Raw genomic sequence first — 16,792 nt, 5'->3', positions numbered from 1 at the left:
TCTGAACTTGATAAAGCGCTATGCAAGTACAGATCAATACATTCAAAACTTGATCCATCAAAATTATAATGCAAGTAAAACTCGCTAAAAATATTCTCATTTTCACTGAAATATAATCACGGGTCACTTCTTTTGCACTACTGGCTGTGGCAAATTTCGCATTTATTTCAAACAACAAAAATGTACCAAGTTTGTTTTTCACAAGTTTTAATTTTTTTTTTTTTTTTGATGTAGTCATTTAACTTTCAACATGTCACAACCGTTTTTATTCCTTTAATATACAAAAAAGGAAAATGTACTTGTTTACAGTGAAAACATGGCAGAAAAACAATGATTTCTACACTACAACTCAAAAGACAAGCTACAACAAACACATACATATAGACTTATATACTTTACATAAGTTTTTAATTACAAACATCTCATAAAATCAATATTAAAAAAAATAAATAAGGTTTTAATGGTTCTAGCAGCCTTTATTTGACAGTGAATTGACAGGAAAGTGGGAAATGAGAGAAGGGGGAAGACATGTGGCTAGGGTCACCAGGCTAGCAATTGAACCTGCAACAGCCATGCTGAGAGCTAAGGCCCCTGTATGTGTGTTGTGCTTAACCGCTGCACCGCCACAGCACCCCTAAAATAAATAATTTAAGACTTGTACATTATTTGACCATTTAAAGACAAAGCAAACAAAAACTACATTCTAGGGGGTGCTGTGGTGGCACAGGGACAAAGCATGACCCACGTATGGAGGCCCTAGTACTCGTGGTGGTAGTTCAATTCCTGGACAGGCAACATTTGCTGCATGTCGTCCTTCTCCCTCTCATTACCCTCCTTCCTGTTGACCTGCTTTCAAATAAAGGGCAGTGGAGCCAACAAACCCTTGAAAAAAAAACTACATTCAAAGTGTAACTTTTTTTCTGACATTTTATATTTAACTATTATTTTTATGTACAGATAGTGTACAATCAGACTTATTTATTATCTTTCTTTCCAACTCCCTTTCCTTGCTCTACTCTCTCTCTTCCTTTTTTATGAACACCTTGACATTTCTCTCTTCCTAGATCTGTCCCTTTGTGCATCTGGGCAGAGTGTATGTTCTTTTTCATAAAGAAGCATTCTTTATTTGGACTGACAGAACAGGTCAAAAGTTTCTCCTTCTGATTTGGGCCTGCAGTTATAGGACGCTCTTCTTCCCGGTAGGGAGATGATGGCCGTGAATGTGCTTTCCTTGGACTTGCCATTCTTGGAGAGTTATGCCTAGATTTAGCATCTTTTTTGGGGACTAGGTTTAAGTCCAAAGATAGTGGTCTTCCAAATACTGGACTAAGAGGAATCACAACGTTGTCTCCTGGAGCACCAAGAGTAAGAAAGACTTCTGGTACTTGATAGTCATTCTTTATTCCCTGAAACAGACAAGAAGACAAAGAAGTGCCTCAGGATTTTTTTTTTATTTGTGCAAAGTCAAAACATTCATAGTTTGTGGTGGCACTTACTGGCTGTGGTGTTACACTCAGTGATACTTTCAATGTCATCTATTGGAGAAAGCAAAAACATCAACACAAAAATAATAGCTGAAATTAATTCTGCCATAAATTCATTTGCTGCATCCTGATTTTGACCAGTTCATATGACTCTGATAAATGTCTATCACTCTATATTTCTAGAAAAATTAAAATTCAGTTGTATCTCCAGTTTTGTTTCTACCTGTGCCTGAGAGTTTTGATCCATCCTGAATTCAGTCTCAGGAGTAAATGAAGCAGACTTGGGTAAGGCCAAAGTAGAGCTTGATTCTGCATCAAAAATTTGGGGCTGAGAGGAACTCCTGCGAAAGGACTTCCTTGATGTAGCAGGTGTTCCTTCATTCACAATAATATATGGTGGTGATGCCTAGGGAAGGAATAAATTCCACAAAATTCTAGTCATATACTGTACCATTAAAACATTAGTTTATAGACACTGCTAAATACTAACAAATACAAATACAGCTTTTAAAATAATGGGTCAATATGCTTCTTGACATAAAACAATTGATGAAATACATTATTTTTATATACAAAGAAAACTGTATAAACTCGTAATGTATAGCTATAAAGCTGAGCTGTTAAATTTTGTGAAACAAAAACAAAGAAATCATAAATTTCATTTAGCAACCTTTGCCATTTTTTAGTTTACCTATCCAATAATTTATACCCAACTTGCATCATACTGGGAAACCAGTATTTGGATTTCTTACATTTTTCTTTGCTTCAGATATTCGACTTGTCCCTGGAGAATGTTGATCTTGTAACAATGCCTGACTGGGGTTCTTACTGTTGACGAATGCAATAGGTTTTGACCCTATTGAGAACATTTAAGTTATTTCTGACATCTCAAAGATATAATTAGATTTGAAATATTTTGTCCTGTGTGTTTTTCTTACCCATGAGCCCATTATTCAAAGGGCCGCCATTGTGCACTGGAGTGGTAGCTGTACTGCGGCAAGGTTGTAAATAGCATCGTTGGTCTTCCATTCGCGCACTTTGAGAATGTCTTATCATATCAAAAAATTGCTCCTGCTCAGCTGCAGATAAATCCTATATTAGGAAAAGACAAGAAAAAGCATAGGCCTCTTATCTGACCCCTGACCTGTTGATGTCAACAGATCAGAGACCTGTTCTGTTTTGTCATTGCTTCAGAACAAAATACGGATCTATTGCTAAAACTATAAGCAATATATTTTGCAAAAAGGTCTCTCACCTGCCAGTGTTGAGGAGCATTAAAGATAGCTGAACTCTCAGGAGGTTTATCAGATGCATCATTTATTAGGTTTTTGCACTCAGTTGAAGGGGTGTTCAAATTTTTTAGGATTTGGGGTGCTGAGCATCTTTGTTCATCCATCCTTGAGCCCTATAATAGGAAAATATATTTAAAAATAAATGTTAAATCTAGACTATAATGCATATTATTTGCCAGTAAAAAGGCAAATATATGTGAAACACATAACTTCAATTGATCAAACATGTGTCGCCAACCTGGACTCTTGAAACTAAATAGCATAAATATCTTGCATCCATTTCAGCAGGAGTTACTGTTGATGTGGTGCCTCCGTTCTGTATTCCTGGTAATGATGGAAGAAACATACGCTGGTCATCGAGTCGTCTTGCCTGGGAGTTTGCGACCAAACTGAAGAGTTTTTCATCATCTAGTAAAGAAAAAATGAAACCCAGATTTTAACATTAAACATGTACTCGATTACATCAACATATCTGATCAAAAAGGGTTATTAAGTCAAAGAAGAATTCTGGCTCTGACCTTGTGGCATTGTGCTTAGAGTGAGTTTGGAACTGGGCAATCCTTGAGGATTAACATTTAACGCACTTCGCTGTTTCTCTTTAGCCTTTGGATTTACATGCGAGTTTGTGCTGAAGGAGGCTGAGCGCTCTGGACCCAAAGCAGGTGATAATTTTGTATTATTTTCATAAATAAGGGCCTGTGGGCTTTGATGCTGAGGCAGGCAACACCTTTGGTCATCCATCCTAGAACCCTGAAGTTACAGCAGGAATTATTTTTTAAAAAATTTGACAGAATTTTAGGTTTCATAGCCACAATAAAAACATAGATTTTCCTTTAAAAAAATAAAATAAAATAAACAAACACCATTAAACCTGTTGGGTAATACTCTGTCCAAACAATGAGAACATGTGGTGGTGATTTTTTAATAACAATGGTGAAAATATTTTTTTCACAGAAAGCAAAAAGTAACTAACCTGGACTTTTGAGACCATCTGAAACAAGCAGCTTGAGTCTCCTTTATTGTCACCATTTTCATTCTGTGATACTGGTAATGATGAAAGTGATACTCGCTGGTCATCCAGCCTTCCACTTTGAGCTTGTGTCAAAAGGTTTAAAAAAAAATCCCGATCTGATGATAAAATTAAACAGAAACAGTTTTTCTAAACACCGTCATATATGTGTATCTATATATCTGTATTAAAATTAATATTGAAAGGCTTTGCTCTTTTTCAGTATTGTTTCATGTATTTGAGAAAGGATTGAAAGTTTGGGTAGACGGGGAGTACCTGCGCTAGGACTCAAAACGCAGCGCTGGTCTTCTATACGTCCGCGCTGGCCATGAGCGATCATACCGAGAAACTTTTGCTGTTCTTCAGGTGATTCTTCCTTTTTTATTTATGTGAAAAGATTGGGGGGAAAATGTCAATATGAACATTCAATTATGCAACATTAAAGAAGAATAGTGGAAATTTAATATATTTACACTAATCATTTATTAGAACAGACCCTTAAAGAATTGGAGCGTTGACACTGAGAAGGAACTTGTAACTGATTTCCAGAAGCCACTAGACGCTTTCTGTCGACATCTGCACTACTCTGTGTCACAGAGCTCAAAGGGTTTGCACCAAGGTCATTTTTACTGTCTGATGCCTAGAAAAGCAAGAAACAATTTTTGAAAAGAGTAAGTCAGTAGTAGTCAGTAATTCAACTCAAAACCAAAGCAGGTCCACGTATTCAACTCTTTATATGTTCTAGTCTATGTCCTGGTAGTTAAACGAATGATGAGAGCTGTAAATAAAATGTTCTTTGTTTACTGTCTAATGCATGAAAGAGTATAAAAATGGTTAATTCTATGGGAAAAGCCAGGAGAAAAGATATTAGTCAATTCAAAAACTAACAAGGATTTAAAAGTTATTCTCCCAGTTATTAGTCAGTCCAGCTCCAAAGAGAAAGTCGAAGACAAACATTAAGTGGCAACATAATCAAAATAAAAAAGGTTTGAACTAAAAACTTAAGCAAGAATTTTGTAGAAAGAGTCTAATAAAAAACCATCGCTAACACACAAGTAAATTATACTTGTATTGCCACAGATGTCTTACCTCAGTATCAGCAGCTTCCGATTTTAACTTGACTCCAGCAGATGTCATCTTGTAAAAATTAAAAGGAGGTAAAAATGTGATTGCAATAAACTATATGTATAACAAACTGCTATTCAAAAAAAGATTCCAACCGATGCTCCTCTAAATGCTTGCTGAACATGACACAGTAAAGTGGTTCTGAGTCCTGAGTATTAACCAGTCATTAAGAGACAAGCTAGCCCTCCCTTCTTAATATCACCATTTATAATCCTGGATAAAAACATAATCCTGACCATAGAGAAGGATGATCTCTTTTCATGAGCGATGTACACGTTCTTCATTTTGACCCACCACTTTACTTAAACTTGATGTTTGCTCCAGTGGAAGCAATTAAAATCAGTATTATGATACTGGCCTGTCAGACCAATAAAACTGACATGTGAAGTGTACAAAATACCTTTTGTCCTTCTGTCCATTTTTGCAGGTTTTATTTCCCAAATTCCAAGCAGATGTCAATAGACTATGTTATGAAAACAGAAAGTATTGAACAAGCTATTAAATATAGAAATTATATTACTTTTACTCACATGGTCAAAAACTGAAAATATTACTCAAAGGATTTTGGCTAACTTCAGATCATCGTAAATGTCCAGGAACTAAAGGAAAAACAAACATCTGAAGGTTTTATTTTTATTGAATAGAGACAGAAAACACCCAGCAATATATTAAATTAGTCATGCAATACTTCAAAAATATTTCATTACAGCAGTTGAGATTCTAAGATACAATTACCTACATATGAAAAAAAAAACCTAGCAGCCTTCAATCTTTTACTTTAACTGTCATCTCAGTAAGTCACAATTTCACTAATTGCATCATGTGATATACAAGTAACCATCTTGGCAAATCAAACAGGATTTTTGGTTGGTAATAGGTTAATCAAAATACATGCATCTATATAAATATTTATTACATATCTAGTCGCTAGAACATAAGCATCTAATCCTGGTAAAACTACATCCACAATAAAATAAGAGTGAATTATAGAATAGGCCATTTCCTTCCACAGTTACATCTATAGGTTCTCTTCATATTCAAATTAAGTTAATACATTAAAAAAAAACAGCATACCAGAAACCAGTCAAATGAAAAACTTTTCCTTTATTCCTTGTGCTTTTACCTACTTAGGGACTAAGATATAAATTGGAAATTTATTCCAGACCCTTCAAGTCATTAAGGAAGGTGGTTGGAGTCAAGATGTGAGATGATCCTGTCAAGACACAAAATGTAAACATTGATAATTAGAAAAAACTGGGAACTTTATTGCAGAAAGAGCTTTGAGAATTACAACTAAAAACTTCTCTCACCAATAAGCACTTCCCATTTTCCATCAGTGCTTCGAGTGACTTCATAAGCAGAACGCATCTCTGAGTGTGACACCCCTCCAACCACAAAAACAATCAAGCGAGGACCACAGCGATATTCTGTTGGAGACTTATTTTTGTGCCAGTTTCCAAAACGTGCACTGCTGTAAGAAAGAGGGAGAGAGAAAAATCTACTCATCTGGCAACAAGTAACCATTTCCAAAATATAAGTAGTAGTCATATTTTGGTAACACTTTGACAGGATGTGCATAAGCATTGTTTTGTAAGTACTGACACTTTAATGCAAAGTTGGCACTTTTAAATGAACTTTAAATGCAACTTTTAGAGCAACTTTGCATTAAAAGTGTCATTATTTACCAAATGACACTTTCATAACGGCCACAGACATTCATAAAGACTCCTTCATGTTTATGACAGTGTCGTGTCAGTCTTNTGCANACCCTGTTAAATAAAATGCTACCCATATTTTTCATTGTTTTTTCTGTTGGGCTTAAACACGTTGCATAATGATTATGTCTGCATTATGATAATCTTTTTCATAATGGTTCTCCAGTCAAACATTCAACCCATCTTGTCTGGTTTGCACAGCCACTATAATATGGAGTTACTTATATTTAATGCTGCACTTTGCTTAAAAGGAAGCAGGAAAACATTGTGCATTAGACAGATTATAACAAAATACAGACGATCGTTTGCAGAGGAAGCCTCATTATGATGGGAATTCCCTGGGGGATTGCAGTGCATTCAAAGTAAAGCCGACCCATTTTTGGCTTTTTAACTTCAACTTAATCTGTCAAAAGCTTGGCTCCAATCTAGTTACAGGGATAAAAGCTTTTATTGGACATTACCTGATATATGCTTTAATTTAAAACATGTCAGTCATTTTTTGGTATGCCCAGGCAAATTCTGTCATGTATACTTTAAAATGTTTGTGTATGGATCTACCTGACCGCAGTCTGAGTCGTGTTGATTGGTGCTGGATTAGAGATGAAGGGCCACTGTTTCTTATCCAGTTTGTCTTCTATAGCATTCTGCAAAAACAGAAGCACAGAGTGTGTCAAGCGCAGAAATCAATTTAGGTTGACAAAATCTAAAATTGCACTTCATCATTAATACCTCCATGATGTCCTTGATGGTGGGTGCCCATCTAGAGAGTTGGTAGGTACTCTCTTTTCGTTGCTTGCGCTCTGGCAGCGTGTTGCCAGTGTTGCGGCCCTGGCAGAAAATAACCCATGTTTACAAATAAAGAGGGAGTACAATATTATTAACAGTAGTTGGAAAACTTGAACATAACAGCTCAATTACATTAGGAAATTTACCCCAGTTATAATGTTACAGCCAATGTTTTGTATGTTGTAGATAATTTTGCTGTCTTCCTGCGTTATGTTGGCATGCTGGATGAGCTTGGTAAGGTTCTCCTGCCCAATGCCTAAAGATATTGACTCAGGTGAGAATATGGTTAAAACTTTTTCCAACATTTTATGTGCTATATTTTTTCCCCAAGGTAAAAATATATAGCAGACAAAAGTTAGCACATGAAGAGTTAAATAATGCTCATTCAAAACATAATATGACATACCTTTTTTCTTGTGGAAAATGTACAGCAGAATGATGCGGATTTTGTCATAAGCCCCAATATCATTGTCGAGCAGCACAGGAACAATGCTCTTCATGGCATCTTTTAGAGCTTCCCCCTCTGCGTTTTCTCCCATTACCAGGTCCTGGGGAAGACAAGTCTTAGTTAGCTACTGACCGCAACTGAAAAAAAATGAATCATCAACTCAGGTCAGCTGACAGTGAACAGACAAAGCAGCTGCTGACATAAGAGCCTGCTCCTCTACTTTATTCCATCTTTTTAACAATGCAAGGACTGTCACAATCCCAGCAGTAGATCATTTCATTCATACACAGTTCATAATGCCTACAGTGCAAACATTAAATGTTGATTTTGACATCAATTACAACAAAGTACCCGCAGAAAAAAAAATATTTTTGCAATTTTTTTTGTTGAAAGAAGGCATGAATGTTTAAAAAAGTCAAAGTGAGTTTTTTTTTTTTTTCCCCTCAATACGTTTCTTGTGATCCTGTTGACTGTTTGCAACAAGACGTTTGATGGTCCTGTGATCAAGCCTCAAATATCTTAGCAATTCTAAGAGTACTGTATCCCTCAGAAACCTTTGGTCATTTTAGCCAAATCTCTTTTTTGTCCCATTCTGCCTAAAGAAATGAAGCTGCCTAATACTTAAGCACATCTTGATGTAGATACAAATCTTCTGTCATGCTTAACTCCAATAAGCATTCAAGTCCATCTAGCTTGAAGTTAGAACAAATGCCTACACCCTTGCATTATAATGTGCACATAATGTATCAAATAATGATCAGCGACATTGTATTAGACATTTACTTATGGTCGTCTAACACTTTAAACAAATGACAGCTGAAATGACTATTGGTGTTTGGACCACACAGGCCATCTTAGAGCCAAAACATGCCCACAGGATTAAAGAGGCAGCTTTCAGAGATGCTGACAATCCATTAGTGCAGATGAGTGATTTGCTTGTACAAAAAGCACCCATTAACACTTGTATCCCATAATACCACAAGCATGCCTTGATCTTAATTTCCTGTGTGCTTGAGATTCATCTGGCATAGAACCAAATGTTGCGGGGCACATCCCCTCTGGAGGAATGTCTGGCACAAAACAAAACACAATGTGGCTCAACACTTGTGTGGACTGTGGCTTCCCTGAGTGCTCCAACTGGCTGATGAATGAATATAGCACAATGTAATACATGTGTACTAAATTCCTATCAGCTCAGTTATTATGCAACAGCTTATTCCATTTCTGTAGACATATGGATGTATATTGCTGCTCCCACACTTCTTATGCAATACTCAGATCATAATTTACTATTAAACATCACCGGCCAGTACCAATTGCATTTGAGCACATCCAGAAAACCTAAAGTGAAAAGAAAATAGGAAAAGGTGACAAGCTGAAGTCAAATATTGCACAGAATAGTGTAATTCTCTCTGTTCCTGTTAGTGCAACTATGAAGCTGCAGCCAGTCTCTGTAGCCAAAAGATTCAGCCTGAGATTAACTTTTAGAACTAATTCCAATAACATTTGTGTTTACATTGAAAATAAAAACAGCAGCAAAAATAGCTGCAATAATGCTGAAGACACTTAAATATGCTCTGTCTACTGAACACTCCACACTGACCTGCTCCACTTCACAGAGTTTATCAAGAGACGACTTGAATTTGGTCATGCAGGCTTCTGCTAGGTGCAAATGAGTCGAGTACTGTGAAAGAAATGGGGTACAAAATAACTTGCTTAAAGAAATGTAGAATATATTTTATGACCCAAGCAACATTTAATTTTACCATGACAGAAAAGCATCCTGAAATAGCTCAACAAAGCAGTGTTTAAGAAATACCAACACTTGATCAACTGCCATGATATTCGCAACTGATCAACATAAAAATATAAGAAAGCAAAGAATCGGTTTGTTAAATGAGCTTGTCATGCCTGAAGATGAAGGAAAAAAAGCACAAACTATGATCAGCATTCTTCATTTTGATGATTTAAAAGCTAAAAATTCTCATAACTTTATAAGGATACTAAAAAAAACTTAAAACTTCTCACCATGCTGAGCTCCTTCTGATACTGTGGCATCTTCTTTAACATCTGAGAAAGGTCTTTAATATTGGCCTGAAATACAGAAAAAGTGGCAAATATTAAAAAACTTCTGATTATATAATTACCGATTTCTTATGTACAACTTTCTCCAATATAAATTTGTAATAAACAAGCAAGCAACATGCACTTACATTGTCAGTAGACATTCTCTTGCTTTCGCAAAAGGTGCGAAGTAGTTCTGTCACTTTCCTGCAATAATGGGTTAAGACGTAGTCAAAATTTTCATGTGTAATCATGCTTTAATATTTTTCCATTAACAGAAATATCCTAAAGCCTTAAACACCAAACTGTAATTTAATGTTTAGCTAAATTTTTACCGTCTTTAGCTGCTGCAATTACTATTATGTAAAGTAGCAGTATGCAGTGCAGATTAATAATTTACTCAATTTCTATTTTATCTAATATCCCAATACTAAAATTTCAAAATAGCAAAACCAGGTGACCAGAACACATGGAAATGTCACACAATGGGATTAACGTATCAAAATAAGAAACCCACTTTGTTACATCTGCGATGTGCATGTGCCTGAGCTGAACCCAGAGCTCATCATCTTCATCCAGTAGCACTTCTCTCGCTTTTGAATTCCCAATGCCGGTTGACTGGTAACTGAACAGTAAAGCATTATGTCAAAATAATTTACGCACAATTTTTCTTGGGTAACTTGCAAGTGACTGACGCATATTAGGGGAAAAATGTAAAATGCTGACATACGTATAGATGTCTTGTTTGATATCTAGCAAGTCATAAGCCATTGCTTGGAAGGTCAGCTCATGCAGAACAGGCGAGATGGGATCAAACCCACGATCAACAATCAGCAGTTGGGATCGTCCCTTATCTGGACCCTTTTATTTAAAAGACAACAAAAAATAAACAAGTCATGCTTTCAATTTTTTTTTGCAGTTCAACACGAGTCAATATTTAAGCAAACATGCAAGTTCTGACATCAACGAAAGCAAACCAGATGGTTAGATGACATGCTTATCAAATTAACTTTATATATAGAGGCAAAAAGAGAAAAGAGAGCAGTAATACATGCCTGTTAAGACCCATCCTGAAAGAAAGGAAATTTGAGCTAAGAAAGACAGAGAATAGAAGAGTAAAAGGGAAAAGGTTCAGAGAAGCTTGTATAAAAACCCCCAAACAAACAGAAAACAAAAAACAGAAACCAAAGTAAAGTCAAGTGCTGAAGATGGAAAACTGCTGAATATATTTCCTAACCTCCCCCATTTTTGGGTTGTCTGCTTTGTGAGCATTAAGGCGCTGGTAGATCTCTTCAGCCAGTTTAGCGTTTTCTTCCGGTCCCCTGAAGAAGCAAATTATCACACACCTTCAATCAGCAAGCAAATTAAGCGGCAAACTAATTTTTTAATTTTGTGCGGCATGTTTTTCATACTTGCGGTATCGGATTGCAGGATACTCGTTAAGTGTGTCACACAGTGTTGCAATCTGTTCTGCAACATTTTCCATCATTTTGTTTCTGTCACTGCTTTTCTCGTTGTTGTAGAATAAGGACAAAGAAGTTGGATCATCCAAGGAGAATACCTGCAGGGATTAAAACAGATTTATCTTTATGTAAATTTGTTTTCATTAGATTGTCAAGTAAACCATTTACATAAAAAAAAATTATTTGCAGAACTAATCTGCATTATATTGCCGGTCAATTAATAAGCATGGCTATTTATCATCCATGCTTGAAAATACAATCATCTTTAAAAGTTTTTTTTAATAATTAGCTTTAAAAACATAAAAAGAAACAGGAAATATGCTTCCTGTCTAACACCAAACACAAAGACTAAGAGGAACAGGACAGCATTTAAGAAAGAAACTTAACCATGCTGTAAATCAACAGAAATTAGATACATCAGTAACAAAATAAAATTTAAAAAAATGATACGATAATTAATTTTTTTTTTTAAGTGCTGACCTGAGACTCATAGGGCAGGAATGCAACATTGATCTCTTTTAAAGTCTTGGCAAACTTGGCAACTCTGGATTTCCCAATATCAGCAAAGAGATTGTCAGGACAGGCTATGAGAAACAGGAAGTGTTAACAAAAGAGGTTCTTTAAAACTCCACATTTATTGTTACATCAGGTATTACTGTAATACATCTCAGAATAATACGTGTCCAGTATTTAGAAATGCTTGCATCTTACTGTCAGTGAAGAAGATGTGTGCTGCCTTGTAAGTAAATGCTGCATCTTTAAAATCATTGATTAGGGCACGAACTGACTGCAGTTGGGGAAAAAGAATTGAATATTTTAAAGATTTTTGAGCAAGACTTAAGTAATTTTATGAACTGTACCAAATAGATCCTAAGATAAACTTCAATAAAAAAAGTAACCTTCTCCACTGGTGTAATCAAATAGATGGCCTCCAAACTTGCTATTGGCTCCCTGCGTTTGTTGATGTCTTCCACAACTGAAAAGCAGACAGGAAAAGAATTACATGCCGCTGGGGGGGAGGGGGGTGGTCATCAGTGCATTGCAATTATTTTTTTTCTTCTAATTCAATAGTGATTCGGAAAACTCTGAATCGATTAGATGCCCTGGCCAGTTGGTTCGTGCCATGATTAGCAAGCATTAAGTTAGCACCATAAGACACAAGTCTGCACACGTACTAGTCACACCCTCAGCCAAAATGTCGGACATCTTGCAGCATGAGGAAAGAATTCTCATGGTCATGTGATCCACAATTAAAACCTATGGATGGACATAGAATAGGTCAGTATCACAAAACAGGCGTGAAAATAATGCATCCCTGAATTCTTATTACCTTCCATTCGCCTTCTTTCTTTACGCTCTTGATGACCCCAGTGAGGATTTCTGCAGAAGAAAAAGATATCTGTTAAAAACATATACATTATATAAATTTAACCCAACATCAAAGAACTGACAAAAAAAATCCATAAAGTACCAAAAATTTTAGCATCAACCTAAACAAGTAAATAAAGTTAAATATTGAAAATATGTCTGTGATAACACTTTCCCCCCTAGTGAGTTTCTCTGTTGTAACTCAATTTTGGAAAGTGCTTATTGATGCATGGAAGGGTGAATTAGAGGATTTGTCCTGATACTTATCATGGCAAGTATCATGATATTGTGTATCACTAAGAATTTCCTTTTAGTGATAAATAATACAACTTATTATTAGTATCAATACAAATAATATTTGTATATAATATTACAAGTTATTATTTGTATTAATAACTTGTATTAAATAATAATTTAACTTAATTAGCATTAAGTTAAATTGCTAATGTAAATAATATGGTCAGTGAGAACATTTGTTACTAAATAAAACAGTTATCTTCAATGACCATTACTGAAAAAATAAGTCTTTATTATCATAATAATAATACAATTCGCCATGCAGGAAACTGTGAAACATTGCACACAGCTATCAGCAAGTGTTTTTTTAATTTTTTGTTTTTTTTATCTACAAATCAAAGAGAGAGAGGCTCGTCTCAGAGCGCAGTTTTAATCTCTACCACTGAATTAAGTTTTTGTTTTTATCTTAGGAAGGGGTGGAAACTGTGTGTTCGTCAACATTTTTGATCACTAATCTACTTAAAATTACAAATTAAAGAAGCAAAATTTCTAAGTTAAATTTCAGCTACTTTAAAAATATATATATATATATATAACTTCAAAACAAATATTGGTTTTAAATTACTTATACAATTAGCAGAATTTAGTGCATAGACATTTCTGCTTATAGAATATAATCATCCAGTGCATCGTAAATTGGGATTATTGAAGCACAACATAAAAACATTTCCACCTGCCAACATTAGTGAAATGAGTGTCTTTGCTGTTAACTTAAGATTGGCATAAAACTGATTAAAAATGTGTGATCTTGTTAGCATGTACTAGGTTGACGCCTAAAATGTCTCTTATGTTTAAATTCATTTCAAAGTTGGCGAACTTCCTTTTACATAAGCTAGCAGGTGTTAGCTTACAACTTCTGCTGTCGCAGTTTTTATTTTTCAAGAATATCAAGAGAAACAGACGTAGATTTCTAACAAAAAAGCTGTTAACCACCTGACGCACGATAGTGCCTTTTACCCATGTCTTAATATTATTTCATTCGATAGCAGAAGGGTTTTAATTGGAGTAAAACAGGAAGAGGCGTCTGGTATACTGACAGTATAAACACAGTTCTATTATGGAAGTCTTGAATATGCTACGAGACAACAACAAACGACCTAAACTACCTATACCAACTTTTAAAAAAAGCTAAAACTTCATAAGTTATGACCGATATTTTACTTACTGTCTCCAACTACCGCTTTCAGTCCACTCGGTGCCATCTTGACGGGAGTGTACTTTAAAGTCAGTCACTTCCTCATGTTCAATGGCCTTACTTATAGAAAGCTCAACATTGCCACCTAAAGTCGGTTACTATTATTACAATATGACTGTGCAACAAAATCAGACTGTTTCATGGGCAAGTAACAAATATCAGTTTCTAATAAATAAAAGAAAACATATAAAAATAAAAAAATAAAAACAAAAAGAAAGCTAGAAAATATTTTTAATGTTGATCCACCTTTTATATTATCAAACCATCATGCAAGTAAATCTCATGTTCAAAATGAATGACAGCAAAAAAAAAGTAAAAGTAAAAAATAGAACACATGCGCAAAATAAGTTTACAAACTGAGAGATATATTTCTGGATACTTCTCTCTGCCAAATGTGTCAAAGGCAATCATCCAATATGCTTTGGGAAACACATGTCAACATCTTTTCACCATAAGATCTTCAGCTGTTTATAACTGTAGGAGCACATCCAAAATGTAAGAGTGTCCGGAAAAGGAATCACAATTCTCTCCGGAGTATTCATCCTGGAGAGCTTATTGAGCTACTGTAAGTTGGCTCATGGTGTCATTTCTAAGCATGCCAAAACTCAAAAGCTCCTTAAAGTACCTCTTAAAACAAGTTGTAACCAGGAAGAGTGCAACACATCAACCATCAAGTAATAATATTGCTGGGTGACAAGTTTAGTTGTGATGTATATGAGTTTTAAAACAGTTTCCTGTCTGCTGAGCAAAACAAACAAAAATAAAAAGTGAGTTCTCAAACAATCATTCTAGTGACAATAATAGCTCAAACAATCCCAGACTGTTTTAAATACTGATTTATGCTAACTTTGCTGATCTCATCATTTGGCAATATATGAGTACATAGTGGTTTACACCTATTGACTTGATTAATTAGATTTTTTTCAATCCTTCTTAAGTTATATCTTTTTAAACCAAATTCACAAGACAATAAAAGGAACTGAATATGTACATTTGGATTATAAAGGAGTACAAGCATCTCTGGAAAGGTTCCTAAATCTTTAGATAATAACATTGTAGCCATAAATTAAAAAAAAAACAAAAACATACGCTGCAGTCTTTTAGTGAACTGCAACTTGAAAAAGTTATGCAGAAAACTACAGCACTTCTAGAATGTTAACTGATTTAATAATAAATCCTCCTACAAGGTATGTTTGTTTTTCCTTCTTTTTAAAATTATTCTTGATCAAACCAGGCAAAAATAAAACAACAAAGTTGGTAAAATACATTCAGAGTATATGTTTAATCTGCATCACACATAAAAATATGCAGTTCCAGAAAACTATGTGTAACATAGTATCACAAATACCCAAAGAAGAAAAAGCAATTGCAACATAAATAAATCTTGTATAAAAAACATGTCATTATTAAATTTAACATCAGGCAAATCCTTGAAAACTGCCAGGCACACCTTCAGATCGCATTAGTCTTGCAGGTCTTCCTGTTGTCTCATGCCAGATTAAAGCAATCTCTTTTCCTCAAGCAAATATTGCCAGAAATTTGTTTTTACTTCAGTTTTCAGACATTTTTTTTAATAGCTGTTGCTCCCTTCGAACACGCATCCGCTCTTTAAAGTTTTCCAACTCTTTCCGCTGGAAAAAACAAGAAATGTTACACAGATGATGATAGAATTATTGTGGTATTCAGAAGTTCATATAGACTAAAATCTGAACAGAATATCGCTCATTATTTGAAAAAAGAAAATCAGCTAAAAGTGAAGATGAACTAAAAAAAACGTGAAAGAACAGGTAATAAGTGCTTAATTGTGTATTGTTTAGAAGTTAAAATCAATTCTTTTTCTTCGATTGTTACTCTAAAAACAAAATCTAGTGTAAAAAAAATCTTGTTTTCTTGACTTTACGAAGTAAAAGAATTTATAAACATCAGTCCTGTGCATCTCACCCGTGATTCTTCGTCCGGTGGAAAGATTTCCCTCTGGGAATTATAAAAGGATTAAAATATGAAAATAAATATAATTATAAAAAATAGAAGCATAAATCAATAGAATAATTTCAGACGGATTGGTATGCAACATTAAAACAACACACAAGGAAAATGGCTGACCTTTCTCTTAACGATATACTCCTCGAAGTACTCCGCCTGGTTTGAGATCCAAAACATGGTCACGGGAAAAGATAAATAGAGCATCATCTGGGCAAGAAAAAATGATCAGAAGAAGGTAAACACAATACAGTAAACATCATCTACCTGCATCGTAAACTGACAAAGAAAAACGTGTCTTCATTTAAAAACGTAAAAGTTCAGACTGACATTTTTTTTTGTTAGTTTCTTTTAACTTTTACTTACTCTGAACATCTCTATTTTAACGCCCATTTTCACGTCAAGTTCTTATCCACAGCCGTATTACCTAAACTCATAACAGAAGACCTTCAGACTGATTTCCGGGTATTTGCTTCCTATTCTTCTTCTACCTCCTTAAATTCAGTCACATCAGTTTTTCTGCAGTATTGCCGCCACCCCTCTGTCTGGAGTCTAAGTGCGCAGCA

The 16,792-nt window shown here is 35.0% G+C and overlaps 3 protein-coding genes across 5 annotated transcripts; all 3 read right to left on the bottom strand.

The window, feature by feature from the left end:
• Positions 1–253: 253 nt before the first annotated feature.
• LOC106946695 (sialidase) lies at positions 254–5,900 on the bottom strand. 2 transcript variants are annotated; one of them, XM_015031225.1, is made up of 12 exons: positions 4,875–5,900; positions 4,282–4,425; positions 4,062–4,161; positions 3,750–3,904; positions 3,295–3,526; positions 3,015–3,184; positions 2,740–2,889; positions 2,423–2,576; positions 2,237–2,340; positions 1,708–1,890; positions 1,497–1,535; positions 254–1,406 (listed from the first exon to the last, which is right to left on the bottom strand). In XM_015031225.1, exons 1-12 carry the CDS (start codon positions 4,920–4,922, stop codon positions 975–977), a joined length of 1,911 nt encoding a protein of 636 aa, XP_014886711.1. In that variant the 5' UTR covers positions 4,923–5,900; the 3' UTR covers positions 254–974. The 2 variants fall into 2 exon arrangements, with proteins under 2 accessions (XP_014886711.1, XP_014886712.1); XM_015031226.1 differs by having other exon boundaries at positions 3,072–3,184.
• Positions 5,901–5,997: 97 nt separating this feature from the next.
• On the bottom strand, positions 5,998–14,319 carry stxbp2 (syntaxin binding protein 2). Of its 2 annotated transcripts, none has more exons than XM_015031228.1 (19): positions 14,217–14,319; positions 12,717–12,766; positions 12,562–12,643; positions 12,286–12,362; positions 12,098–12,173; positions 11,867–11,970; positions 11,336–11,484; positions 11,161–11,245; positions 10,654–10,784; positions 10,441–10,548; positions 10,073–10,130; positions 9,888–9,953; positions 9,463–9,543; positions 7,818–7,959; positions 7,558–7,667; positions 7,355–7,453; positions 7,184–7,269; positions 6,221–6,381; positions 5,998–6,123 (listed from the first exon to the last, which is right to left on the bottom strand). In XM_015031228.1, exons 1-19 carry the CDS (start codon positions 14,251–14,253, stop codon positions 6,065–6,067), a joined length of 1,761 nt encoding a protein of 586 aa, XP_014886714.1. In that variant the 5' UTR covers positions 14,254–14,319; the 3' UTR covers positions 5,998–6,064. The 2 variants fall into 2 exon arrangements, with proteins under 2 accessions (XP_014886714.1, XP_014886715.1); XM_015031229.1 differs by having other exon boundaries at positions 6,221–6,378.
• Positions 14,320–15,504: 1,185 nt separating this feature from the next.
• pet100 (PET100 cytochrome c oxidase chaperone) lies at positions 15,505–16,725 on the bottom strand. The gene is made up of 4 exons (XM_015031230.1): positions 16,593–16,725; positions 16,350–16,436; positions 16,188–16,220; positions 15,505–15,877 (listed from the first exon to the last, which is right to left on the bottom strand). The coding sequence occupies exons 1-4, from the start codon at positions 16,617–16,619 to the stop codon at positions 15,797–15,799; spliced, it is 228 nt and encodes a 75-aa protein (XP_014886716.1). The 5' UTR covers positions 16,620–16,725; the 3' UTR covers positions 15,505–15,796.
• Positions 16,726–16,792: the final 67 nt, after the last annotated feature.

The sequence above is a fragment of the Poecilia latipinna genome, unplaced genomic scaffold (genome assembly GCF_001443285.1).
Source record: "Poecilia latipinna isolate Pla-1442-1.1 unplaced genomic scaffold, P_latipinna-1.0 Scaffold200, whole genome shotgun sequence".
Taxonomy (NCBI): Eukaryota; Metazoa; Chordata; class Actinopteri; order Cyprinodontiformes; family Poeciliidae; genus Poecilia; species Poecilia latipinna.
The sequence above is the reverse complement of the archived record's forward strand: the minus strand, read 5'-3'. Positions and strand labels throughout refer to the sequence as shown.

Excerpts from the sequence above, each read along its gene's own strand:
- pet100 (XM_015031230.1), bottom strand. The coding sequence starts at position 16,619 with ATGGGCGTTAAAATAGAGATGTTCAGA. Across the intron at positions 16,437-16,592 it reads TTAAAATAGAGATGTTCAGA|ATGATGCTCTATTTATCTTT; the intron begins GTAAGTAAAAGT and ends TTTCTTGCCCAG. Across the intron at positions 15,878-16,187 it reads CACCGGACGAAGAATCACGG|CGGAAAGAGTTGGAAAACTT; the intron begins GTGAGATGCACA and ends TGTTTTTTCCAG.
- stxbp2 (XM_015031228.1), bottom strand. The coding sequence starts at position 14,253 with ATGGCACCGAGTGGACTGAAAGCGGTAGTTGGAGACA. Across the intron at positions 12,174-12,285 it reads TGATTACACCAGTGGAGAAG|TCAGTTCGTGCCCTAATCAA; the intron begins GTTACTTTTTTT and ends CCCCAACTGCAG. Across the intron at positions 10,131-10,440 it reads CACATCGCAGATGTAACAAA|GAAAGTGACAGAACTACTTC; the intron begins GTGGGTTTCTTA and ends CCATTATTGCAG.
- LOC106946695 (XM_015031225.1), bottom strand. The coding sequence starts at position 4,922 with ATGACATCTGCTGGAGTCAAGTTAAAATCGGAAGCTGCTGATACTGAG. Across the intron at positions 3,185-3,294 it reads TCTAAGCACAATGCCACAAG|ATGATGAAAAACTCTTCAGT; the intron begins GTCAGAGCCAGA and ends TTTCTTTACTAG. Across the intron at positions 2,341-2,422 it reads TTTGAATAATGGGCTCATGG|GGTCAAAACCTATTGCATTC; the intron begins GTAAGAAAAACA and ends TGTTCTCAATAG.